General features: G+C 38.9%; 1 protein-coding gene across 2 annotated transcripts in view; it reads left to right on the top strand.

The window, feature by feature from the left end:
* map3k1.S (mitogen-activated protein kinase kinase kinase 1, E3 ubiquitin protein ligase S homeolog) overlaps window positions 1-25,078 on the top strand; it is a 65,137-nt gene extending 40,059 nt beyond the window's left edge. For both annotated transcript variants that reach the window (XM_018240978.2, XM_041580567.1), the window contains exons 5-20: window positions 1,611-1,727; window positions 2,129-2,274; window positions 2,966-3,087; window positions 6,621-6,702; window positions 7,080-7,263; window positions 8,338-8,628; window positions 9,747-9,868; window positions 11,278-11,369; window positions 11,862-12,051; window positions 14,350-15,610; window positions 16,078-16,230; window positions 18,015-18,177; window positions 18,261-18,392; window positions 20,348-20,490; window positions 20,646-20,777; window positions 23,745-25,078. In XM_018240978.2, the coding sequence (XP_018096467.1) occupies window positions 1,611-1,727; window positions 2,129-2,274; window positions 2,966-3,087; window positions 6,621-6,702; window positions 7,080-7,263; window positions 8,338-8,628; window positions 9,747-9,868; window positions 11,278-11,369; window positions 11,862-12,051; window positions 14,350-15,610; window positions 16,078-16,230; window positions 18,015-18,177; window positions 18,261-18,392; window positions 20,348-20,490; window positions 20,646-20,777; window positions 23,745-23,894 (3,480 nt within the window). In that variant the 3' untranslated portion in view covers window positions 23,895-25,078. The remainder of the gene's footprint in view (window positions 1-1,610; window positions 1,728-2,128; window positions 2,275-2,965; window positions 3,088-6,620; window positions 6,703-7,079; window positions 7,264-8,337; window positions 8,629-9,746; window positions 9,869-11,277; window positions 11,370-11,861; window positions 12,052-14,349; window positions 15,611-16,077; window positions 16,231-18,014; window positions 18,178-18,260; window positions 18,393-20,347; window positions 20,491-20,645; window positions 20,778-23,744) is intronic.
* The last annotated feature ends 1,374 nt before the right edge of the window (window positions 25,079-26,452 follow it).

Genomic DNA, 26,452 nt, shown 5'->3' with positions numbered 1-26,452 from the left:
CATTTACAGTTAGATCCAATATATCTTATAGGAGGGCTCCTTTTGCCTAGAAGATGTATTGGAACTCACTCTATTAAAATCACCATACATACTGTCTCTCTACATGTATGTATGTATGTATGTATATTTTAATTTGTATAGCGCTCCTTGAGGGCAAAGCACTGTACAGCAAAACAATAGATTAAAAGTAACAAACAAGGGATCATTGAAATAAAAAGTAACAATAAGTGCATTATTAGAAATACAATTCACATAAATATAAAATATAATTACAATGCAGATTAAGTGCTCAGTGTCAAGGAGACAAAAGGCTGGAGGACCTTACCCCAGAGGGCAAATAGGATTTGCACATGCAGGATTTGTGCAAAAGGCAGTTATTTTGTTAGATTTTGTACTGGAATCAGTTATTTGAGTGAGCTCTAATTCATCTGCTATTAAAGGAAGCCCCCCTATAAGATATATTGGATCTGTCAATGAATATCTGACACCCAACTGCTGCATGAAGACAGAATGAGGAGAAACAGATGCTGAGAGAGGAATAGTGAAGATAAACTTGATTATTTCAGAAATGATGCCGAATATTTAATTGATTGTATTTAGAAAGTTTCTTATTTCAGTATGATGAAGCTTATATTACATTTTAATTTTTGTGATAGTTCCCCTTTAAAGAAAAAAGTTGTTTGCATGCTAAGTTTTCACGGCATTGGCTTTTGTCTGTCTCTCCCCACATGGATTATGTGTGATCATGTCAAAGTGTAGCAAAAGGTACTTTCTAATAGTGTTGTTTGTGATGTGTTTACAGGTTGTTACTTCTTATTGTGGGCTGATGCCCATGGGTTCTTTTTCCAGCGTATTTCAGCCCCTGCTGGCTCCCATTTACTTTAATTTACTAGAAGTTTCACTTTAAAGCCAGTGGGAGGCTATAAGCTCAGTTTCAGGGTGATTCTACAAAGACAAAGAAAGTGTTCTGGGTGCCATTGCCCTCATGAAAATAACACTTAGGGCAAGGCCAGACATGGCGTTTTTACGTTGCGTTTTTAAAAAAGCTCTGTCAGGCGTAAATACGCCACTGAAACCACACGCGACATGCGTTTTTCAGCACGTAGGTTTCTTTTCCCAACATGCATTTCTCATTGTTCTCATTCCCCATAATTCCGCTGGCTGGAAATAGAAAATAGAAAAGCTATTTAGAAATAGAAAAACTATTTACATGCAAAATGGAGCAGGAATGATACACTATACACAACGCGAGAATTTGGACGCCATATTTAAAATACGCTTCGTATTTACAAGTGTGGTTTCAAACTTGCAGATCCCATAGAGTATTGATTTGGTAGTTTCTTGACGTATTGGCTAAAAAACATAATACTGGCGTCCCGTGGCGGATTTCAGCTTGCAATCGCCCTGTAAGAATTGCCTTAGTGCGTTTCAGTGGTAGTGCAGTTTATGCGTATTTACGCCTGACGGAGCTTTTTTTAAAAATGTAATGTAAAAACGCCTTGTCTGGCCTTGCCCTTATCATCTTTGCATATTTTTTTGTAGCTTCTAGCAATATTGTTTTGTATCTGTTCACTTCTGCAATTCCACGTAAACATGTTTCCTTACGGCAGGCCTGCAGCTGTGGCAGGGGAGCATTCTGCATCCATCTTCTGTTCGTCATGTTAAGAGTCTTCCAGTTAGAACCATCTGACACCATGTTGTGGAGAAAAGCACTGAAGAATTTTGAGGTAAGTAGATTTCAGTTTTATGCAAATAAAGTCACTTTTTATAGTTTGTGTGCTGCTGATAAGCTTGGGAATATATAGTGAATAAAGTACCCGTCTTGTAAAATATAAGGATATTATAAGTTACAGAGGAGTTTCATGACCATATAAAAACACGAGGCCGAAGGTGAGTAGTGATGTAATTTCTGTCACATGACTCACTGAAACTTGTGTATAATAATAAATAAAGTACCCCCTGTTGCAAAATATGAGGACATTAGAAGTTACCTCAGAGTTTCATAGGCCTTTGGCCTCGTGTTTTTATATGGTCATGAAACTCTTTCTCTGTAACTTATAATATACTTTTTTACAAGAGGGGGTACTTTATTCACTGTAGTCATTGCTATTTTCTTTTTATTTGGTAGGTTGAGAGTTTGTTCCAGAAATATCACAGTAGACGTAGCTCAAGGATCAAAGCTCCATCTCGTAACACCATCCAGAAGTTTGTATCACGCATGTCCAATTCACATACATTGTCATCATCCACCTCTACATCTAGTTCAGACACCAGGTTTGTACTAAGGAATCACTTCTGAAATGTGTTGTGTGTGTGCCAGCCTGTGGGATTTGCTTTCATTACTTGCTCTAGCGTCTTGGCCAAACATAATGATCAGTTTATCAATTTAACTTGGCATCGAAGTGTCTTGTTGTGGATTTAATTACCCAGTGTAATCTGAGCTCTGGGCATTCACCAGGCTTCAAGTTTGTTTATTCTACAGATTTCTTTATTCTACTGTACATTTATTTTCAGTATGTGATATATTTTATCAAAAAGACCTTTTTTTGTAGGGCAGACTCAAAACTTTTGGTCTGACGTTTATGCACTGTTTGCTTATAGTGTAGTAACCCACTTCAACCAATCAGAAGCTGTTAAAAAGCAATCATCTGAGACCTAGGAAAACTTTTTTTTTTCAGCTCATAAAATTTCCATAGCAACATATTCATTCACCATTCACAGTTATTATAACACTCTGCATTCATCCTGCGTCGATTATATGTTGAAGGATGTTGGAAGTTGTACTACAACATTAGCAGAATCTATTGCTGCCTGAAATGTAACATTTTACTCAATTTAAGGTCATCTTTTTTAGGGTCGACGAATTTCAAAGTGCTCCTGCATTAAAAATGTGTAAGATTGAATGTATCTATTCGTTTTATATTTTATTCAGTCATCTATAAAATGTTGATGTCTTTGTTTTTAGCATGAAAGATGAGGAGGAGCAGATGTGCCCGATCTGCTTGCTGGGGATGCTGGACGAGGAGAGCCTGACTGTATGTGAAGAAGGCTGCAGAAACAAGTTACACCACCACTGCATGTCAATTTGTACGTCACTTCTGCATGACACCAATTGATTTACCACTGTCATTTTCTTAGATTTAATGGTGCTGAGCAGTCTGTTTTTTGTAGCATTAAACAATTTTCAGTGCCTAGTTTTATCTCTAGAAACAAATACGAGTCCTCTGCACTCAACTTGTATTTGTCTATCTGTATTTTGTGGTCACACCCTCATTGCACCCTTCGCCTAATGGTTTTAAAAATTAGTGGTGAGCCCAACTTCCCCTTGTTTGTTATAGTTATCTCTAGAAACATAATATATGGGGAATGTGGCCTAGAAAGAGGGCAGTGAACATATTACAAATACCACAGACCTGCCTTATTATAACATTCTCATAGAATTTGGTCGCAACTGGTGTGTACTTCAAATCTTCTAAAAAAAATTGTCAATGGGCTGGAAGACTGTAAGAGACTTAACTTTACCTGTCATTTCAAGATTATTTCTTGTGAAAGCCTTGCTCAGCTCACCAGGCCAATCCTGTAATATTGCTTGCATGTTAACTACTATTCTGGGGTTTTAGTATCCCTGTAGTAGTATTAAAGGAATCGTACGTAACACATTTCAGGTTTTAATAGAAACATGTCGCTATGACTATTAATGTGCCCAGCACTAATCCTACATTTGAAAGATGCCATTTGTCTTTCAGCCTTCTGATTCTCATTTGTGTTGCCTCGACACAGTCTCAAGAACACGGAACTTGTAGCTGACATGGGGTTAACGGGTGGGGCAAAGTACTGATGGGCTGGAACATAAAATGATACACTGCATCAGCCTGTTTGTACTTGGCCACAACCCCAAATACCAATTTGTTACAACTCTGTTCTTATAAGGAAAACTATACCCCACAAACAATGTAGGTCTCTCTAAAAAGATAATCCATAAAACAGCTCATATGTAAAACCCTGCTTCAGTAAATAAACCATTTTTATAATAATATACTTTTTTAGTATTATGTGCCATTGGGTAATCATAAATAGAAAACTGCCATTTAAATAAATAATGGCCCCCCGGTGCACAAAACCAAACAAACCATACATGTTGGGTCACACGAGCCAATTAAAATACAGAGTTCTGTCTTTTGCTTCCTCACTTCTTCCTGTTACAGTTAGTTACAGTATTTCTCCTCAGGTGATCTCTGAGGCAGCACACAGACCATAATAAAATGGTGGTTCAAGGCAATAGATGTAAAAGGGCAATATTTACTTAATTATATATTCCAGTTTGATAAAATTCTTTAATATGCCACTTAATTTGATATAAACTATCTGTTACTCAAGTATTCTTTTTGGGGGTATAGTTTTCCTTTAAAACTGCATTTGTGGTCAACTCAACTAAATAGCAATGGACTGGGGAAGTAGAGTCGCCTATTAAACTGGAACATGTCACTATCCCTTTAATACTTTTTACATGCATTACATTTCATACATACAATACATTTCTGTCAATAGAGTATTCACTTCACTTTGGTTAGCGTTGTGTTACAGCAGTGCCAGCTAGTGGGCGTTCTGCAAAACCCTCCCTCTGTAATTTAAAGTAGGTAACATTAAAATGTGCTGTATATATTAAGAAGTCTATAGTCACCCAATAATAATTCTGTGCACCCACTACTTATATTGACATACGATTCTTTTCTTTTATTCTTCATCACCCAATGAACTGTAGAATATATTGCTTTTATATTGTATTTTTAAATACACCACTTTGCAGCAGAATCTGAAAATAAGTATTCTATTTGCTATTCAATATTTACCCAAGCCATTTCCCTACAGACTTGGATGCACATTAATGAGCACTACCTCACATTTATTGTACTCTTTGCACTATATTTTTTGTTGAAAAGCTGATGATTGTGAGAGGCATTTTTCTCATGTTTATTTAAGGCCTGTTCCCTGTGTTACACATTGCCTGCACACGTGAATGTGCTGAGCAATCTTAAGCACGTGTGTCAATCAGTCACTGCTTTGCCTGCGCTGTGCTAGGAATAGCCAACCATACAGACTTTTACTGTTGTCCTCACCTAGCTGTGTGCACATGTTAGAGAATTAAAGTATTACCCTGAATGCAGGTACCCTATGTGAGGTTGCTAGGAAGGGCTTATGTTATATAAAAATGCAGCATCATAGTTATCTAGTTAAGTTGGGTTGAAAAAAGACCAAGTTCAACCCCTCCGAACGAAACCCAGCACACAAACATACACACACTTGCGCTAACTCCTCCATATACTCACATAAACTATATATACTAATATCTGTATCAATTGTCCTCTTTAGTATCACAATATTGATATGCATGTCCAATAAATCACCCAAGCCACTCTTATAGTCATTAAAGGGATACTGTCATGGGAAAAGATTTTTTTTCAAAATGAATCAGTTAATAGTGCTGCTACAGCAGAATTCTGCACTGAAATCCATTTCTCAAAAGAGCAAACAAATTTTTGTATATTCAATTTTGAAATCTGACATGGGGCTAGACATATTGTCAATTTCCCAGCTGCCCCAAGTCATGTGACTTGTGCTCTGATAAACTTCAATCACTCTTTACTGCTGTACTGCAAGTTGGAGTGATATCACCCCCTTCCCTCCCCCCCCCCCCAGCAGCCAAACAAAAGAACAATGGGAAGGTAACCAGATAGCAGCTCCCTAACACAAGATAACCACTGCCTGGTAGATCTAATAACAGCACTCAATAGTAAAAACCCATGTCCCACTGAGAAACATTCAGTTACATTGAGAAGGAAAAACAGCAGCCTGCCAGAAAGCATTTCTCTCCTAAAGTGCAGGTACAAGTCACATGACCAGGGGCAGCTGGGAAATTGACAAAATGTCTAGCATCATGTCAGATTTCAAAATTGAATATAAAAAAATCTGTTTGCTCTTTTGAGAAATGGATTTCAGTGCAGAATTCTGCTGGAGTAGCACTATTAACTGATGCATTTTGAAAAAAACATGTTTTCCGATGACAGGATCCCTTTAACAGAATCAGCCATCACAACAACACCCGGCAGTGCATTCCACAACCTCACTGTCCTCTGTGTGAAGAACCATCTACATTGCTTTAAATGAAAGTTCATTTTTTTCTAGTCTAAAGGAGTGGCTTTTGGTGCAGACTGCAGAGATCTATTTTATGGAAAAAAAAAGATATCCTGCTGTCTTGTCTATAATGGTCTCCCCTCGCAAGTGTTTATCCAGATAGAACAACCCCAACCATGACAGTCTACCCATAATAATTTAAATCTTCCATCCCTTTTAACCCTTAATCATATTTCAGCCAATGCAGATACCCCATGTTGCACACTGTTACTGAAATGAATGAGAACTGGCTGTTGCCAGTGAGTATTTTTTGGCCCAAAAAGCCACAAATTGCATTTGATGGGATTCCGATTTGTTGTTGTTCTTTGCAGGATTTGTGCCGCCAATTGGGTTTCTTGTCAATTCCATTGCAACATTCCTACCAGTAGTGGTACAATCTCATTCTAAATGTCAACTTTATTCTTAAGCAACATTGTATGTTTCTCCAGGGGCAGAAGAGTGCAGAAGAAATAGGGAATCTCTTATCTGTCCTCTTTGTCGGTCAAAGTGGAGGTCGCAAGATTTCAACAGGTGAGCGTGTGCCATTTTGTATGCCGTTTTAAGTAAGGTGACTTTGCTAACTGTCTTATCATTATTTACTCTTTATGGAGTATAGCAGATGATATTGTTCAGCTGCAGCCAGTCTACAGAATACATAAACTATGGCAAGCAACCGGTGCCATCACTCGTACTAACCGCATACATAATTGAAACAAAGATATTCTATGCACACTAAGACATGACTGAACAATTTTCTGCCATTGTAAGCAATGATGCATGGACAATAATGCCTGCTCATAAATACAGTACAAATTCCTTCTCACTACTGATATTTAGGCACAATATGATATGATTTACTTAGGCATTTTTAGCACGGTAATATATATATTTACATCTTGTATTCATAGCGTTGAATTACCAGGGCCTGTGGATTCTCCTCCTATTCTTCGGGCTGTTCAACAGCAGTCTCTACAACAGCAGCCTACAGCTGGTTCCCAAAGGAGGTCACAGGACAGCAGCCTGAATCTTACACACTATGGGGTGCAAAATATTCCATTTGCCTATAAAGATATGGCCGAACCATGGATTCAGGTAAGAGGCAGTGAGAGGGGCATACAAACTCCACAGAGGTGATTGGATGATATTTAATAGCATATGAAAGCTAGAGGATTGATCTATGCCCAATCTATGCACCCCCTTTCACTAGTTATTAAGTATGTGTGCAAGTGCATATAGTTTCAAAAACTTTTTAGTTACAAAGTCACAATCATAAAATTGTCAAGCCGCACTACAACGTCACCCCATGCGGTGGCATTAATGATTTAGCTTTTGGTCGTATTTTTCATAGGCTGGTACCTCGCTGCATGGTTGCTTTGTGAAAGAAGTGTCTCTTGACCAGGGCATTGGACTCAGTGAGGGGCTTAATCCTCCTCTGCCTTGGCTTTTATAGGAGAGAGATTACCAAAATCAAAGCATTGGTTACATAGGCCCAATCCAGCTCTCTTGTGGTTTTAAAGGAGAGACATTGCCAGTACAACACCCTTTTTAAAGGCATAAGACCACATTTAAAGGGATGGGTGCACATGCTACAACCACTTGGAAGTTTGGCCATTCCCCCTGCAGAATAATTCTGTTAGACTACAGATATACACAAAAAGGGAGTTGTGGCAGCATTCCAAGATAAGTAAATGTATAAAAATAATGGAAAGGCAGTTGATCAATGCACCTTACCTGGTTGCCTGTTTCAGTACTGGTTTAGCATCTGCCTATATTTTTAAAATCTGGGTTTTTATTTACAAAGGTATGATCATAAAATTGTCAAGTGCGCAAAAGACTTAAGTGCACAAAATGATCTACCTAAATAAAGCTGAAATGTGCAGATAATGAAAGGTTCTCAATAATCTCATCTATCAAACTAGTTATTCGGTCATTGGCCTTCTAATTTTATCCAATTTCCAGCTCAAGCCTCTCTACTTGCATTCATTTAAAATGCACAGTGGTGCTTTACAGAACCTGCTTGTGGTTCCTGCATGGGAATATTTACATTAATGAATGAAGTAGAGAGAGGGAGAGGTAATCTGGTGGGGAAGAATGTAGACCTGTAAATGACCCAGTAAAACATTTGGATTTATCTTTGATTCATGTGTTTTAAATTCATATTGTCAGGTTTTTGGACTGGAGCTAGTGGGCTGTTTGTTTTCTCGAAACTGGAATATCAGAGAAATGGCCCTGAGGCGCCTCTCCCATGATGTCAGTGGGGCCTTGCTGTTGGCAAATGGTGAAAGCACTGGAAATTTATGCAGTGGCAGTGGGACTACAACAAGTGGTACAACCCTGAATACTGCCAGTGGCTCATCTCAGTCTAGTATCTCAGGGGATGTTGTGGTGGAGGCTTGCTGCAGTGTGCTCTCCATGGTGTGTGCCGACCCAGTCTACAAGGTGTATGTCGCAGCTTTAGTAAGTGAATTTAATACTTTCTTGCTATTCTTGGAAATGTAACGTAATCATGCTGATAATTATCTCTGTACTTTACATGTTTGAAGGGCACCAAAATCAGTGTTGTAAAATGCTCCAGGGGTTTGAAGGAGAACCTGGTAACAACTCAAGCACTATTACCTCAACTTAATATGTCCATTAGTTATAGCTTAGTGGTCAAAAAGCAAGGCTTGTGCTTAATTAGTGAAGTCATTTACTTGCAGTATTTAATAATTGATGTCTAGAAACAAAAAAATGTTTGGTGTCTTACCAAAATCAAACTTTGAAAGTCGTTTATTACTACTTGGAACGGAACAACTAGGTTCATTATGAGCCATCATTTTAAAATGATTTAAGATCAATAAAGCATTGCAGGCAGGAAAGCGGATGGCATTTTTTTTCGATCACTCTGCAGAAAGACTGTGGCATTGTTTGCCTAATTCTGCAGGCCTCATCTCCAATAGGAGGTAGTGAAGAAAACTTGGCAGAGCATGAGCAAGTAAAATGTAGCAGAGTTTACATGCTTTGTTTTTGTCTTAGTACAAAATATTCTGCTTAAACCCTTTTGGCACTCAAGCTGCATGGACAAATATCACCAAAATAGATTATTATTTGAATGACTATTCCAGTTGTTTCCTTCCTGTACAGGTGAAATGTGTTTTATTTTAAAGGAGATGTCCATGTTTTGCCCTGTTTCAAAATCTCAAAGCAAGATGACCATGCTAGACCAAACTGGATCTTCATTCAGGACAATTTTTTGACCTGCTCAATAGCTATAGGTTAGGAAGGCCCCATATATAGACCAATAAGCTGCAGACTTTGTCTGAAGGGGGCAGGATGGCATCTTATATCAACCCCCATATGCCCACCTTGAGCAGGCTCTGTTTGCGTGCAGTGGACCTGCCTCAGAACAACCTGCAAAACAAAACTATAGCCATTTTTAAATTTATACCAATAGAGTAGAATTTTTGTAAAATACAGATTAATATTGGGTATACTGTAGATGCATGTAGGGCATTTAAATTTGTTTGTGTAATTATAATTCTTTCCCTACTTAGGCATATAGTTTACCAGTATCACCTCTCTTCTGTTGTATTTAGAAAACATTACGAGCAATGCTGGTGTATACTCCTTGCCATACACTTACAGAAAGAAAGAAGCTGCAGCGACTTCTCAATCCAGTGGTGGAAACTATACTTGTGAAATGTGCAGATGCCAACAGGTATGTCTGAAGAGTGCAGTTTTCTATGCTAAAATATGTATGCCTTAACTGAAGAAGGCAGATTAATTTATAAAATATCACCTTTAATAGTCTATCTTTAAATGAATCCAGCGTATAACAACATTGAACCGGGGATCGTGTGCTTTACACGTTCCTCAGAGGAAGTGGTGAGATGCCACGAAACGTGTAAAGCACATGATCCATGGTTCACTGTAATGCTCTGGATTAATTTAAAGATGGACTATTAAAGGGGACCCGTCACCCAAAAAAAAAATCTAAATCCTGTATTATCACATTAGTCAAAAAAATGAACTTTATTTACACCTATATAAATTATTTGAATCTTGTTTCCTTCAGTCTGGGAATTCATAATTATAGCAAGCAGGCAGGAGCCATTTTGTGCACACTGTTATTAAGGAAAGTCTTGCATCATCTCAGAATCTTGTTTGTCCATCCGATGTTCATCCCCATACACTAGCTACACAATTAAACGGTGACAACAATAGGGAATGTGGGGAGAGCAGTGACATCTAGGAAGTGCTGAATGGAAAGTAACTGCATGCCCCGCCTCTATGCCTAAGGCAGACAATATTTGATTGACAGCTGAGATTTTTAAATGAGCTTACAACAGCTATGAATGCTTTAATAAAAAATAGAAATTGGATTTCACTTTAATTTAAAAAAGACTTTTATTATACAGCTTTTTGTGTCTGGGTGACAGGTAGGGTTGCCACCTTTTTTAAAAAAAATTTACCAGCCAGTGGTGGGGGCGGGAACTAAAGGGGTGGGCTGTGACACAAAAAAAGGGTTGGAGTCGTGGGGGTCATGCCGCAAAAGGGGCGAGGCCACGTCAAGACAAAGAAAATGTAAGTTTCCACTGGATTGCAAGGGCTTTTGTTAAGGGTATTACAAATTACCGGCTATATTGCCGGTAAATTTGTAATACTGGCCCCGGCAGGTGTTTTACCGGCTGGATGGCAACCCTAGTGACATGTCCACTTCAAAGGTGATATTTTATTAATTAATCTGCCTTTCCCTGTTGCTCCATGTTTTTTTAAATTTGTATGTGTGCCAGTGGGGATGGATAACTCGTGTAGCACGGAGAGAAGCTGAGCGGTTGGGTTTTGCTCCCTTGAAATGGACTGTAACTAATAACTGTATCGGCAGGCAGAGTTATTTTACATTCTCCGACCAGTTGCTTGGGAGACATAGGCAGTTCACTTTTGCAAGCAAGGGGGATGGGGATTGTGATATAGTTTGTACCTCTGCCTCTTACAGCTCTGCAGTTTCCTTTAGTTAGATGCTAGTGGTATTAATGTAACATTATATAATAGTAACCCCATGAAGAATCCACCCCTTCCAAAGAATAACAGTTACTTTATTATACAGTGACATTTCCTCTGTTATAGCCGGACAAGTCAGCTTTCAGTGTCCACTTTGTTGGAACTATGCAAAGGACAAGCTGGAGAGTTGGCAGTTGGAAGAGAAATACTCAAATCTGGTATGTTTTCTGTGTTTGTTTTTGTTATTTAAATGAAATAATAGATTTTGGGAGTTGAGGTTCAGCATTGCAAATGAGAAATCAGCCAGTGAAGTTGGATTGTTCTGTGATCTAAGCTTTTGTTGTTAAACCCCTAAAAGTATAATAATTACCATTCCAAATTATTCCAAGATTTTTATAAATATAAAAAATATATATTTTGTTTGGTCAAAAAGAGTAATTACCTGTAGATAAATCTAGATCAAAACTCTAATACACTTTCAGTATTGGGTGTCAATCTTCAGTATGAATGTCCTAAAGCCTCTTTTATGGACCTTTAAAGCAGGTTAAAACAAAGCAGAAGTCAGATAATGAGCTGGTATCCAGCTAATGTAGGGTATAGATACTGTATTAATTAAATTGTTATTTTTTAGAGAAAGGAAATTGAACGGGTTCAGGTGTTCATGCACAGCAGTTGAAATTGTCATACTGATCTTGTTTTGTTTTTCACAGATTCCATCGGTGTCGGTGGGGTGGATTATGTCTTGCATTGCATTCTAGCAACGCAGGTAGAGCCTAATAACTGGCAGTCGCTACTTGGCCGCCTTTGTCTAATTGACAGGCTGCTTTTGGAGTTTCCTGCTGAATTTTATCCACACATCATCAGTGGAGACATCATGCAGGCAGATGCAGTGGTTGACAGGTAAACACATTCATGCATCTTTTCTGCCACCCTTGGAATGAGCTGTGCATTGTAGTGTTATATGTAAAGTACTCAATGCAAGTACATTAACGGTGTCCGTAGCTCCACATGCACATTAACCCAGTTAGTCAGTCCTTCACGTTGATTCAAAAATAGTTCTTGAGAGGTCTTGTAACTTAAGGCAGACAAGCCAGATTTTCAGACCACACCCATGCAAATAAAGTTGGCCAGAAGGTAACCAAAGAGGACTCAAATCTGCCAATGTGTTTGCAGTGAAGCTAGCTGATTTCCAATTGGAAAAAATACAATCCAATACATCAAATTAAGCTGATTTGTATATTAAAGGGATACTGTCATGGGAAAAAAAATTTTTTCAAAATGAATCAGTTAATAGTGCTGCTCCAGCAGAATTCTGCACTGAAATCCATTTCTCAAAAGAGCAAACAGATTTTTTTATATTCAATTTTGAAATCTGACATGGGGCTAGAAATTTTGTCAATTTCCCAGCTGCCCCATGTCATGTGACTTGTGCCTGCACTTCAGGAGAGAAATGCTTTCTGGCAGGCTGCTGTTTTTCCTTCTCAATGTAACTGAATGTGTCTCAGGGAGACATGGGTTTTTACTATTGAGTGTTGTTCTTAGATCTACCAGGCAGCTGTTATCTTGTGTTAGGGAGCTGCTATCTGGTTACCTTCCCATTGTTCTGTTGTTAGGCTGCTGGGGGGGGGGAGGGGGTGATATTACTCCAACTTGCAGTACAGCAGTAAAGAGTGATTGAAGTTTATCAGAGCACAAGTCACATGACATGGGGCAGCTGGGAAATTGACAAAATGTCTAGCCCCATGTCAGACTTCAAAATTGAATATAAAAAATTCTGTTTGATCTTTTGAGAAATGGATTTCAGTGCAGAATTCTGCTGGAGCAGCACTATTAACTGATTCATTTTGAAAAAAATTTTTTTCCCATGACAGTGTCCCTTTAAGGATAGAAAAAGAACGCCTTATTAAGCAATTAATTAAATTATAAATCCCTTGTTAGGGTTAAAATCTACATTTATTGGTGCTGTATGATTAGACTCTCAGTTACAACTTATACCTACTGTATATATTAATATGTCGCCACAATAAACAGCCAATAATTATCTATATTACCAAAAATTAATCAACAATGATTTAGTGCAATTTATTAAACCTCCTTCAACAATTTGAGGTGTCTAAAGTGCAAGTGCTCGATTGTCTAAGCAATTGTTTGGTCTTCAATCCTTAATTAAATAGTAGTTGGAGAGATTAAGAAAAGGAGAAGATTGAACGAATCACAACCACCCACAACTTGTTCAAATAACCTAAAATCCAGAATAAAGAAATTGTTTAAAATTTCCAATAGTATTCTAAAATAGGCAGTGGTTGTGATTCAAGCTCGTTCAATCCTCTCCTTTTCTTAATCTCTCCTCTCTAAGCATCCTGGGATTGGTGTTTTTTTAGATAAACTAGTCCTTTTCAACAGATTTAAAGTAAGAGACCACAGTCCCAGGTATTGCTGACTACTCCATCTTTGTGGTGTCCCATAGATAGCAAATGAGAGACAGTTTCTTGGGACAACTCCACCATCTATAAATTTGATTTTCCTAACTTTTAAATGAATTGAGCTGTATGAGATGAGATGAGTGGATTTTTTTACTGGTTTATTACTGATTAATTTATTAACACGTCACTTTATTAAGAAGTATTTAATCCCAATGGATTATTAATTTTTTGAAGCACATGCACTTTAGATACCTCAAATAATCAAATTAATTGCACTAATTCATTGTGGATCATTCATTTTCAATAGCACCAACTACTATTTAATTAAGGATTGAAGTCCAAACAATTGCTTTGACAATTGAGCACTTGCACTTTAGACACCTCAAATTGTTGAAGGAGGTTTAATCAATTGCACTAAATCATTGTTGATTCAATTTTGGTAATATAGATAATTATTGGCTGTTTATTGTGGGGAAATATTAAAATATACAGTAGGTACAAGTTGTAATTGAGAGTCTAATCATACAGCACCAATAAATGTGGATTTTAACCCAAACAAGGAATTTATAATTTAATTTATTGGTTAATAATGGGTTATTTTTCTATCCTTAATGGACATTTTAATGTAGTCATTAAAGTCTGCATTGCAACATATAACATGATGATAACATAATGTATTAAACAGCAATGATTACGGATTTTATAGGTCCAAGCATACAAGAATAAAGCCTTGTACTGATTTTATATTTGAAATTGTTGTGTTTTTTTTTTGCAGATATAAAAACCTGTTGTCCCTGCTGAATTTTGCCTTGCAGTCTATTGACAACTCTCATTCCATGGTGGGGAAATTATCCAGGAGAGTATTTTTAAGTGCAGCAAGAATGGTAGCGAGGGTTCCCCAAGTGTTCGTCAAGCTGCTGGATATGTTAAGTGTAACGAGCTCTACACATTACATTCGCATGCGCCGCCGGCTCATGGCCATAGCTGAAGAGATGGATATTGTTGAAGTAATCCAGCAAGGTGTAGAAGATTCTCAAGCATTTGAAGACCGTAGGGAAGCATTTGTACAGCCTTCTGCCCCAGCCAATACCCCATCAACCTCACAAAGCAATTCTCCGGATAATACTGTACAGCTGTCACTGAAAGTGGCAAAAGAAGTATGTGACTCAAAATCTGCCTCAAGTCCAGAAGACTTACGTGAGGCACTGGAAGTAATGTCATTGGCACACCCTTCCTCCTCTGCACCAGCCGAGCAACCAAAGCCTGCTATTTTGACAAAACGCAGACCACACAGTCAATGCTTGAATTCCCCGTCTTCCAGTCATCCTCATTCCTTTTTCCCTACTTTACCTTCACCTTCTTCTACTCCTCCTGTGCCAGCTGGTCCTGTCACAGATGCTACAAAGCCATGGTCTCAGGGTTTAACCCCATGTAAACTCTCTTCAGCTTCCCCTCAAACTCAGAGGAAATTTTCCCTTCAAATACAAAAGCACTATTCTGGCAGTAAAGAGCCTGAAAAACTTTCCCCTGTTTTTACTCAAGCAAGACCTCTGCCATGTCCTCAAATACACAGGCCAAAGCCCTCACGACCTACCCCGGGAGACCTAGGGAAACCTGGTGAGGCTCAGATTCATGACCTAAATGTTTCCCCTTACGATAACAGTGGCAGTAATATCAGCGCCGTCATTCCAAGTGATGATACTGTTTTTACACCTGTAGAGGAGAAGTGCAGACTGGATGCAAATACAGAGCTCAATTCCAGCATGGAGGATCTGCTGGAAGCATCCATGCCTGCATGTGATAGCTCCGTCACCTTTAAGTCCGAAGTTGCTGTGCTTTCTTCTGAGCGGGCAGAGACTGACGACACATACAAAGATGATGTCAATCACAATCAGAAGTGCAAGGAGAAAATGGAAGCCGAGGAGGAAGAAGCACTGGCTATAGTTTTGGCAATGTCAGCATCTCAGGATGCACTGCCAGTCATACCCCAGCTGCAAGTTAAAAATGGGGAAGACATCATCATCATTCAACAGGACGTAAGTTGGAAGTTGTATGTTGTGCCGGTTATGTTTTGCTTTGCGTAACGCGAGACATTATGGATATCTGCCTGGGGAGAAATGCAGGCTGAGAATCCGCTTCTCCACTGGTCTATGCTCCTGCATCTGAATACATTGCCTCAATTTGGGTGCAGGTGCGGCGAATTTTAGCACAAAATCCAAAATCTTGTGTTTTCTGTGCCACTTCTATCTGCACTTGAGATGAGGCAATGTATTCAGGTCTAGGCAAATCGAGATTCTCTGCCTGTATTTCTCCAGAGCTGAGTTCTACTACATCTGACACTAGCCTAAAGCTATTGAACCTCTTCACTGCTGTACTGGCCCATGTCTTCAGAAATTTAATATTAGGTTTGCCCATGGTTGGTCAGCAGAGGGTCAGCCTTCTTTAGTGATTGATTTTTTTTAAATGTTATTGAGACACATAATCTGTAATGTATCCAATGCAGACACCAGAGACCCTGCCTGGACATACCAAAGCAAGAAATCATTACAGGGAGGAAATGGAATGGCTCAAGGGCCAGCAGATTGGCTTAGGAGCATTTTCTTCCTGCTATCAAGCTCAGGATGTTGGAACCGGAACATTAATGGCTGTGAAACAGGTGATCATCTTCTGCATCTCTTCTGCACTGAACATAAATGTATATAGCCCTGTAATGCAGGCACCATTGATCCTGTGCTAGTTACTGTATAATGCATGTTTCAGCAACGATTATTTGTGTGCACCTTTTTTTTATTAATGATTTGAGCCATGCACTTTAATTATTTGGGGAAAGTTTGACTTAAACAACAGAACAATAATTTAAGTAAGAATTAGTGTATCCATATAAAGCATCACTGATCATATGTAGCAACATGCTCTGCAGGAGCAAACTGTGATGGGGTGTTTGACAGGGTCACCACCTTAAAACAAAGAAATATTCAACCTATATTGTTGTAGGGTTTTTTTTTTGTTTGCATCTATTCAGGCTGTCGTGTAGTGCCTTAGCCCATTTCATTTCAGGGAGCTGCAGAGCAAAAAGTTAAGTCTGAATTACATTTTTGTTTTAAACAAATTGTTGAACTGCTTTTTTAAATTGGGATGCATTGCACACTCTTTCCTTCATATCAGCTATGAATGAATTTCCACACTGACTGGCTGTACATGGCTAGATCTGGTTGTTTGGCCCAGTTGTGTAACATGCTGATTGATTGATTTAGCCACCAACATGGTGGGTTACATATAGGCAAAGCTGAACATTTTTGCTTTCAGGATGTTTAGTCTTGTCTGGGCACCTTAAAGGGGAATTTATTCGAAAATAAAAATGTAATATAAGCTTCCTCATACTGAAATAAGAAACTTTCTAAATACAATCAATTTAAAATTAGACAATAATCAAGTTTATCTTCACTTATTCCTATCTCAGCATTTGTTTCTCTTCATTCTGTATTCAAGCAGCGGTTGGGTGTAGGGATGCACCGAATCCACTATTTTGGATTCGGCCGAACCCCCGAAACCTTCGTCCGAATACGGAAACGAATCCGAATCCGAATTTGTATATGCAAATTAGGGGAAACATCTTTTACTTCCTTGTTTTGTGACAAAGTCACACGATTTCCCTCCCCGCCCCCTAATTTGCATGGGATTCAACCGAATCCTGCTGAAAAAGGCTGAATCCCGAACTGAATCCTGTATTTGGTGCATCGCTAGTTGGGTGTCAGATATTCAATGACAGATCCAATATATCTTATGGGGGGGGGCTTCCTTTTCTAGCAGATGTATTAGAGCTCACTCAAATAACTGATTCCAGTACAAACTAAATCTAACAAAATAACTGCCTTTTGGACAAATTCTGCATGTAGAGAGACATGATGTCTGGTGATTTTAGTAGAGTGAGCTCTAATACATCTTCTAGGCAGAATGACCCCATCCCCCCCACAAGAAATATAGGATCTAACTGTCAATGAAAATAACTGCCTTTTGCACAAATCCTGCATGTAGATAGACAGGATTTCTGGTGATTTTAATAACGTGAACTTAAAAACAGCAAAATGAGCCTGCCTATAAGATATATTGGATCTAACTGTCACCCAATATCGGACACCCGACACCTGAATGAAGACAGAATGAAGAGAAACAGATGCTGAGAGAGGGATAAACATGATTATTTCAGAAACAATAAAGAATTTCTAATTGATTGTATTCAGAAAGTTTCTTATTTCAGAATGCTGAAGCTTGTATTAAATTTTCATGTACGCTATAGTTCCCCTTTAACAATATCAACAGCTGCAGATGTTGGTTCATATTCACACACGCATTTTATAAATGTAACACAATTATGGCATGCCTAAAGGGTCAGAAGAAGTATTTAAAGATGGTCTATAATGGTGACGCCTGCTCTTACAGGTAACCTATGTGAGGAATACATCTACTGAACAAGAAGTAGTGGTTGAAGCCCTCAGAGAAGAGATAAGGATGATGAGTCACCTGTCCCATCCTAATATTATACGGATGTTGGGCGCCACTTGTGAGAAGAGCAACTACAATCTGTTCATTGAATGGATGGCAGGTAAGGTCACGCAGGCACAATACGGGGTAAAATAAGTGATTGAGTTAATTGTACAAGGTTTTCATTATAAAGCTCTCTTGTAGGTGGCTCTGTTGCCCATTTGCTCAGCAAATATGGACCATTCAAGGAATCGGTTATCATAAACTATGCCGAACAACTGCTACGTGGTCTATCTTACCTACATGAGAATCAGATTATACACAGAGATATAAAAGGTAAGAGCTTACCATTAGGGTTGGATTTATTCAAGATAGCCAGACCCTGAGCAAATATCCAGTCATTGCTATATGCAGTAAATCAATGGAGAAACCTTGAACGTCTTTTGAAGAGGAAAAGATTTTGCATTCCATGTTTCATTATTGGGCTTTTCATTCTGCAGATTTAAAAAAATAATGACGTATATAAAGTGCAGAGACCTGTGGATTGTGCTTTGACTATGTAGGAATCCCATGGGTTTATCAAACTGTATACATTATTCATTATTTACCTTTGAGATAACTTTTAGTATGATGTAGAAAGTGGTATATTGAGACAATTTGCAATTTTTCATTTTTTATTATTAAAGGTTTTTGATTTATTTAGCTTTTTCAGCAGCTCTTCAATTTACATCTTAAGCAATCTGGTAACTAGGGTCCAAAGTAGCCTAGCAACCATGCATTGATTTGAATAAGAGACTGGAAAATGAATAGTAGAGACCTGAATAGAAGGATCAGAAATAAAAAGTAACAATACATTTGTAGCCTTACAGAGCATTTGCTTCATAGAAGGGAGTCAGTGATGCCCATTTGAAAGCTGCAAAGAGTCAGAAGAAAAAGGCAAATAACTATAAAAAATAAATAATGAAAACCAATCAAAAGTTGCTTAGAATTGGCCGTTATAACATAATAAGTTACCTTTAAGGTGAGCCACCCCTAAATGGATTCTGTCACGATTTTTATGATTTCATTTTTATTTCTAAATTACACTGTTTACACTGCAAATAATTCACTCTACCAAAAAAAATGACATTCCTGAACCAGCAAGTGTATTTTTTTTTAGTTGTAATATTGGTGTGTAGGTGCATCTCGGGTCATTTTGCCTGGTCATGTGCTTTCAGAAAGAGCCAGCACTTTAGGATGGAACTGCTTTCTGGCAGGCTCAATGTAACTTAATGTGTTGCAGTGGGACCTGGATTTTACTACGGAGTGCTGTTCTTATATCTACCAGGCAACTGTTATCTTGTGTTAGGGAGCTGCTATCTGGTTACCTTCTCATTGTTATTTTGTTTGGTTGCTGGGGGGGGGGGGGGTAATATCCCTACAACTTGCAGTACAACAGTAAAGAGTCACGGAAGTTTATCAGAGGACCAGTCACAGACTGGGGGCACCTGGGAAACTGACAATATGTCTAGCCCCATGTCAGATTTCAAAATTAAATATAAATAAATCTGTTTTCTCTTTTGAGAAATGGATTTTTAGTGCAGAATTCTGCTGGAACAGCACTATTAACTGATGTGTTTTAAAGAAAAAAGAGTTGTTATACTCGTAAAGTTAAAACTGCCACAGCCATCTCCAAGCAGCAGTGCACCTATCTCTCCTAACATGCTGACACGGCCCACTCTCCTGGTAGGAAAATAAAACTAATACTACACCTGATAGTGGGGTAACCAGGCAGGCTCCCCACTTTCAGCGTTAGCATTGTGTCCCAACCTGGAGAATGGGCTTGGGCCAGTTTGCAGCTCTAGTGTGGGGGAGTATTACAAATGTATTCGGTGCCCTTTATTTAGACTTTCAGGTAAAGGACAATAGACCCTGTGTTCTTTGTGGGTCAGTGGCTCTTAACTGTAAATCTAGAATCGTGAAGTAACACGGGAATTATGATGTTTGACAGAAAAGAAATAAGAATTGTCACACTAAAAAGTGTCTCCATGGAAACATAAAAAGCCACCATTTTTTGGGAGTTTTTTTTCTTTTAAGCTTTTTCCCAAGACTCTTAATTTACAAATTATTAAACATTATTTTCATGCAAAAAGTAAACTCTAAGCAATATTCCTTTAAATAGCATGGATTTTTGACAGGATACTACTAAATTCATCTGCAATTGCATCTCTCCAAGATATAAACATAGTTTCCATGGCTAATGTAATATTTGATTTAGTACATGACGATTGTCTCATTTCTTCCATTATTAGGTGCCAATTTGTTGATTGACAGCACCGGGCAGAGGCTGCGTATCGCTGATTTTGGAGCGGCAGCGAGGTTGGCGTCAAAGGGAACTGGTGCAGGCGAGTTTCAGGGGCAGTTGTTAGGAACAATCGCCTTCATGGCACCTGAGGTAAATATTTAAAGTTTTGAAAATAAATATATATATATATAATTTTTTTTTTTTAATGATTTTCTGCCTTACAGTGGCTGTAAAAAATGTAGTGGTTTTAAATAAGATATATTGTTGAATACTATAAAACAAACTTCCCCGTCTGATTTATAAAGGTGCTGAGAGGGCAGCAGTATGGAAGAAGCTGTGATGTGTGGAGTCTTGGGTGCAGTATAATAGAAATGGCAGGAGCTAAACCTCCATGGAATGCAGAAAAACACTCTAACCATCTTGCACTCATATTCAAGGTAATAAAATGCATATGGGAATGGTTAATAAGATGACGTAGCGGTTGGTTTTATGCTCCTGTGCTCTTTTGGGATGAAATACCTATCCAATAGATATCTGGTCAATTTTCGACCACATATCGGTTGGGCAGTCCCCATATACGGGGACAATACACTGTCAACTCTTTCTGGAAGGACAGCAGCTTTTATCAACACCCTTAAAGGTGAACTAAAATGAAAATTTAATATAAGCTTCAGCATACTGAAATAAGAAACTTTCTTAATACAATCAATTAAATATTCTGCATCATTTCTGAAATAAACAAGTTTATCTTCACTATCCCTCTCTCAGCATCTGTTTATTTTCATTCTCTCTTCATGCAGCAGTTGGGTGTCCGATATTCATTGACAGTTAGATCCTATATTTCTTGTGGGGGGGATGGGGTCATTCTGCCTAGAAGATGTATTAGAGCTCACTCTACTAAAATCACCAGACATCATGTCTCTCTACATGCAGCGCCGATTCTGGGGAAAACGCCGCCTGAGGCGGCTCCTGCAATGCCGCCCCCCTCCCCGGTTTGCCAGTCGGGAGGGGAGGCAGGAACTCTAATGCGGAGAGCGCAATTGCGCTCTTTCGCATTAGTAAAGCCGAATTTCCGGTTTAAAAACCGGAAATTCGGCTCTTAAAGGTACCAGGAGCGGCTTTTTGCCGCCCCTGGAAACCTCTCCGGCGTGCCGCCTGAGGCGAGTTTCTCAACTCGCCTCATTGGCGGTGCGCCCCTGTCTACATGCAGAATTTGTCCAAAAGGCAGTTATTTTGTTAGATTTTGTTTGTACTGGAATCAGTTATTTGAGTGAGCTCTAATATATCTGCTAGGAAAGGGAGCCCCCCTATAAGATATATTGGATCTAACTGACACCCTACTGCTGAATAAAGACAGAATGAAGAAAAACACAGAGAGGAATAGTGAAGATAAACTTGATTATTTCAGAAACAATGCAGAATATTTAATTGATTATATTTAGAAAGATTCTTATTTCAGTATGCTGAAGCTTATATTGAATTTTCATTTTCGCAATAGTTCTCCTTTAAGAGTACTGTAGTGATGCATTGGTATGTCTTGAAGCTGCTAGAACTGGCTTACCTGGATTTGTCAGACTGTACCCTTTGCCCCCCAGCAGAGTGCAATTAGTAAGCATGTACCTCCATTCTGGTCTGTTTGTGGTTTCATGATATTCCCCATTCATTTAATCAAGCAATTACTGACATTTTGATGGTGATTAACTAAAGGTTTTAATTGTGAACTCTTCTCTTAAAGGGCATGTAAAGGCAAAATAATAAAAGCCCATGTTTACTTTCTTTAATGAAAAAGAAACCTATCTCCAATATACTTTAATTAAATAACGTGTACCGTTTTTATAAGAAACCTGACTGTATGCAGTGAAATCCCCCCCCCCTTCATTTACTGCAGTGAATAGGAATTGTCAGATGGTCCCTAACTGCTCTGCAGGGAAACAATCATACTTATGAACAGCAGGGGGATCCCCCGCCTTACTTCCCAGCCATGCAGAACTCAAGCAGCTTTGTTTGTTTCCCTGTAGTGCATTCGGCGACTGTGTAGAGATTTGTATTGGATTTTATTTTTGCCTTTACATCCACTTTGTTTCCAACTCCAGCTGCAGGGACAAAGATCATGGAGCCAGATTTAAACACATAAACTGGGATTCTCATTGAAGGATAATTTTGCTGCAGTCACTGGTTCTGCAGAGTTGGAGAAAGTTTGTATTGAAAAATACAAAAACTATAAAATCCACATTAGATTACATGACAACACAGGACCCAGTGCAGTCTGTATATTCTGATTATTAATCAGTCTTGCTGTATCGGCTTCTGGCAGATATTATTTGACTTGTGCTGTTTTGATCATTTATGACGATTCCTAAGCAGCCCAGACCACACTGAGCATGTGCACAGTCTTAGTCTTGCAAAGATGTTTAACAAAGTTACAAGATGGTGACCCTGTGGCCAACTTTGAAAGCATAAATCGTTTGTTTGATTAGGCTTGTGGTGCAGTAAGTTTATGTTTAGTATACAAAATACAGCATTTCTAGCCTTATTCTATTTTAGACTTTACTTCCCCCTTTAATGATTACTTATTGCTGACTGCTTTCTGCAGGCTAAAAAGCCTCAGCTGCCACTTTATTATGGCCTCTACATGTCTGTTAAGATTCTCATTTATCCAGGTCATGATATACAGTATTTAGTAGAAATTAAGTCAAAGGCAACTGGACATTTAGAGTTTTTCTTGAAAACGTTTCACCACTCATCCGAGTGGTTTCTTCAATTCAGCTCCAACAGTTAATCTGAAGAAGCCACTTGGGTGAGTGGTGAAACGTTTTCAAGAAAAACTCTTAAGGGGGTTATTTTACGAAAATCCTAATTTTTTTCATTATTTTATTCGACCAAACTCCCATCCACAATTTTACCTTATTTATCAGTAAACTAACTGGAAAAAAATCTGGTGCAGGAAAAGACTTTTGTGAAAAATCCGAATTATATGATAGTTTTGGATTTGACGCCCAAAAACTCCACAATTTTTTCGGATTATCACCTGAAAACCATGAAATATATTCGGATTATCGTACAAAACCAAGATCATGATCTCTTCCAACAGTAAAAGGGACATCTGATATTGACTTCTACATGACCTCTGCAGGTTTGAGATGGAATTTTTTTCTCCGGACTTTTAGAAGCATCAGGGTTTAATAAATCTTGAAAAATTGGTGTTTTCCCCCTCTAAAACTTCGACCAAAAATATGGACTTTTGTAAATAACCCCCTAGATGTCCAGTTGCCTTTGACTTAATTTTAACTGGATACATGGTCAAAAACATGTGCCCTTTTCTGCTGGCCCTGTATTTGAGTTTACCATTCACGGGTTTACTAATTCATGTCGTGTTTTTTTTTTGTTTTTTTTTAAATACCCAGATTGCAAGTGCTACAATGGCCCCAACAATCCCATCACACTTGTCTCCAGGATTGCGGGATGTAACCCTTCGATGTCTGGAGCTCCAACCCCAAGATAGACCACCATCCCGAGAACTACTGAAGCACCCAGTCTTTCGAACAAAGTGGTAGAGAATTAGGTGTCCGAGAACTTCCGGTTCTTATTGACCGAGAGGAGAGAAATCCCGCGGATGTAGGGCATTGCCATCTTCTAAGCTGTACATATACTGCTGTGTGGAAGCCCTTGGCCTGTGTGAGACAATTCAGGATCTCCAAAGCTTGAGATTATGGAGACGTAACTGTCTCTAATAAGATTTATATAAAATATATATATATATCTATTTAAAAAAAATGTGCCTTTTTGGAAACCCGCTCTGCAGATTAGACGAGGGTCATATGGCCAGAAGTAGTTGCGGCTTTCCAAAATCTATACAAATTTAATTTTGTAGCCCCAGAAAGAAAACGTATATTTGTGAACAAGATAGTGTTCCTCAGGTGTCTGTGAAGCTCTCTTCAAGGACTGTATGTCATATAGAGTCACGTGACAAAGAACTGACCTCTCTCTCTCTCCAGTTGCTCTGAGGGAGAACAGTAGAAGCAGCCATATTATTATTGCAATGTGTAAATAGTGTCTACACTGTATTTTTCCACTGTTGAATCACGTGGTTAAACATCTTTACCCCTGTATTACTTTTCTTCGTTGTAAAGTGAAATCATTTCATGTGTAATAGAAAGAGAGTATTTTTGTACTATATTATACGACCGCCACTTGTATACAGTAGGTGCCAGAAGTCTGAGTCCACTACCAAAAACTCTTGTTTAGTTCATCATTTATCTCATTCAAGTTTGCTTGAATGTTTTACTTACCGACACAGTATTTTATGGCCACTATTGATTTCTGCAGGTTTATGCAGCTTTTCGAAGAGATTTTTACAGGATTTATATTTTCAAATGTTCCCAAAGACATCTAGTGGTGTTGAGTAAATGGGGAGGGAAAGCCATATTTGCTCTTCTTTTGGACTGCAAATAGGTGTAACGCCACGTCAGCAGATATTTAGGAGCCTAGTTTTGGTGTATGAAATCTCTTCCACACAAAACTAAGCCAGAGGGGATCATGTGCTGCCTCTGTAGAAACGGTGGCACTTTAGTTTGGTAGCAACCATATTCTTCGCATTGCGATTCATTTACGCAAGACATTTTGTCAAGGTTTGACCCATGCCCGTTATGCTTGTTGTGTGACTGTACATTTTACTAATTGGGACACGACTGCTTTACTCTAGAGTCCTACAGTGGGTCGGGTACCCGCGGGTTACCCATAAAAAAAAAAGCAGGCACCCTGCGGAATGAGGGGAGGATTTTCAGGTGCTGGTATACCCGTGGATCGCTGGTCTCATGTAAATTTCTTATTTTATGTAATATTGTCTATATTTTACTCCTTTTAAAGTTTTACAAAACTTGTTTCTGTCCCGCCCACTTTTGATGAGGTCACTTCCGGTTTGCAGCACCATCACTTCCTGTTTGATGGTGGTCGGGTATCGGATCAAAGTGGGTAAATACACGGGTTGCGGGGTCGGGTCAGGCTCTTAGAAATTGGTTCCGTGCAGGACTTTGCTTTGCTGCTCTGTATCTCTATAGGTCACTTTGTTTTGCCTGGTTTAGGTTTGAATTAAATGCACTTAGATTGTGAAAATCTATTCCTTGCATGTTGCACTTTTCCCAATGGTGTAACCATATAGGGGGCAGACACTTATGCAGTGACGTAACTAGAGTGAGCCGGGCTCTCCTGTATAAATTTTTTTAGAGGTGCCTGGCGCACTCCGATCCCCATCCTCCCGCCCACTTCCTGTCCCTCCTCCACCCTGCTCACTTTCCGTCCCACCCTTACTCATCTCGCCTGACTTGCTTCCCCCTTTCTCGTCGGTAAGAGAGATCAGCTGAGGAGGAGTTTTTTTTATCAGCTATAGAGGAAGCAGACCCCACCATCCAGCCCCCCTGTCTGTCTACCTTGTTGACCTGTGATTTTGTCTAGGAGGAGGAACTTAAAGAAAAAGGGCCTCGTAGATTCAACCCAACTGCTCCCTTAGAAACTTTTGGCTGAGCTGCAGTTGGGCACTTGAATTTGGACTCAAACAAATTAACTAATATCCATGAACAATTTTATATATATTTTCCATAATGTTAAAACCTTTACAGGCAGTTGGGTCAACAATCAAATGGAAATAAGGTCATGAAGTTAACTCACCAAGTATAGGAGGAGGTCCAGTTGCGCTGCCCTGAACCTTCAGCTAATGGAGCGGATCCAAACCTGTGTATAGTTGAGCAGGCACTCAATGAACCATTCCTTCACACAGACGTAATCAAATTCTGGTCAACTTATTTGCCTCTGTTTAGGCATCACCTTATGCGTTTCGGATCTCGGCAGATACTTAATGACAGACTCAGTAAGTAAGGCGATGCCTAAATAGAACCCAATAAATCTACCTGAATTTGATTACGTCAGTGTGGAGGAATGGTTGATTGAGTGCCTGCTCAACTACACTACTAATTGGCTCAACAATGCTTAAGAGAACCATATGCACTAAGTTTCTGGTATTATCAGTTGCAAGACCAACGCTATTCCCACCAGTGATGGTTCAAAACCCTCCGTCAGAATATTTATGAAGATAAAATTCAGATAAATTTCTCAACAT

This window comes from Xenopus laevis, chromosome 1S (genome assembly GCF_017654675.1).
Source record: "Xenopus laevis strain J_2021 chromosome 1S, Xenopus_laevis_v10.1, whole genome shotgun sequence".
In the NCBI taxonomy this organism is placed as follows: Eukaryota; Metazoa; Chordata; class Amphibia; order Anura; family Pipidae; genus Xenopus; species Xenopus laevis.
The sequence above is the reverse complement of the archived record's forward strand: the minus strand, read 5'-3'. Positions and strand labels throughout refer to the sequence as shown.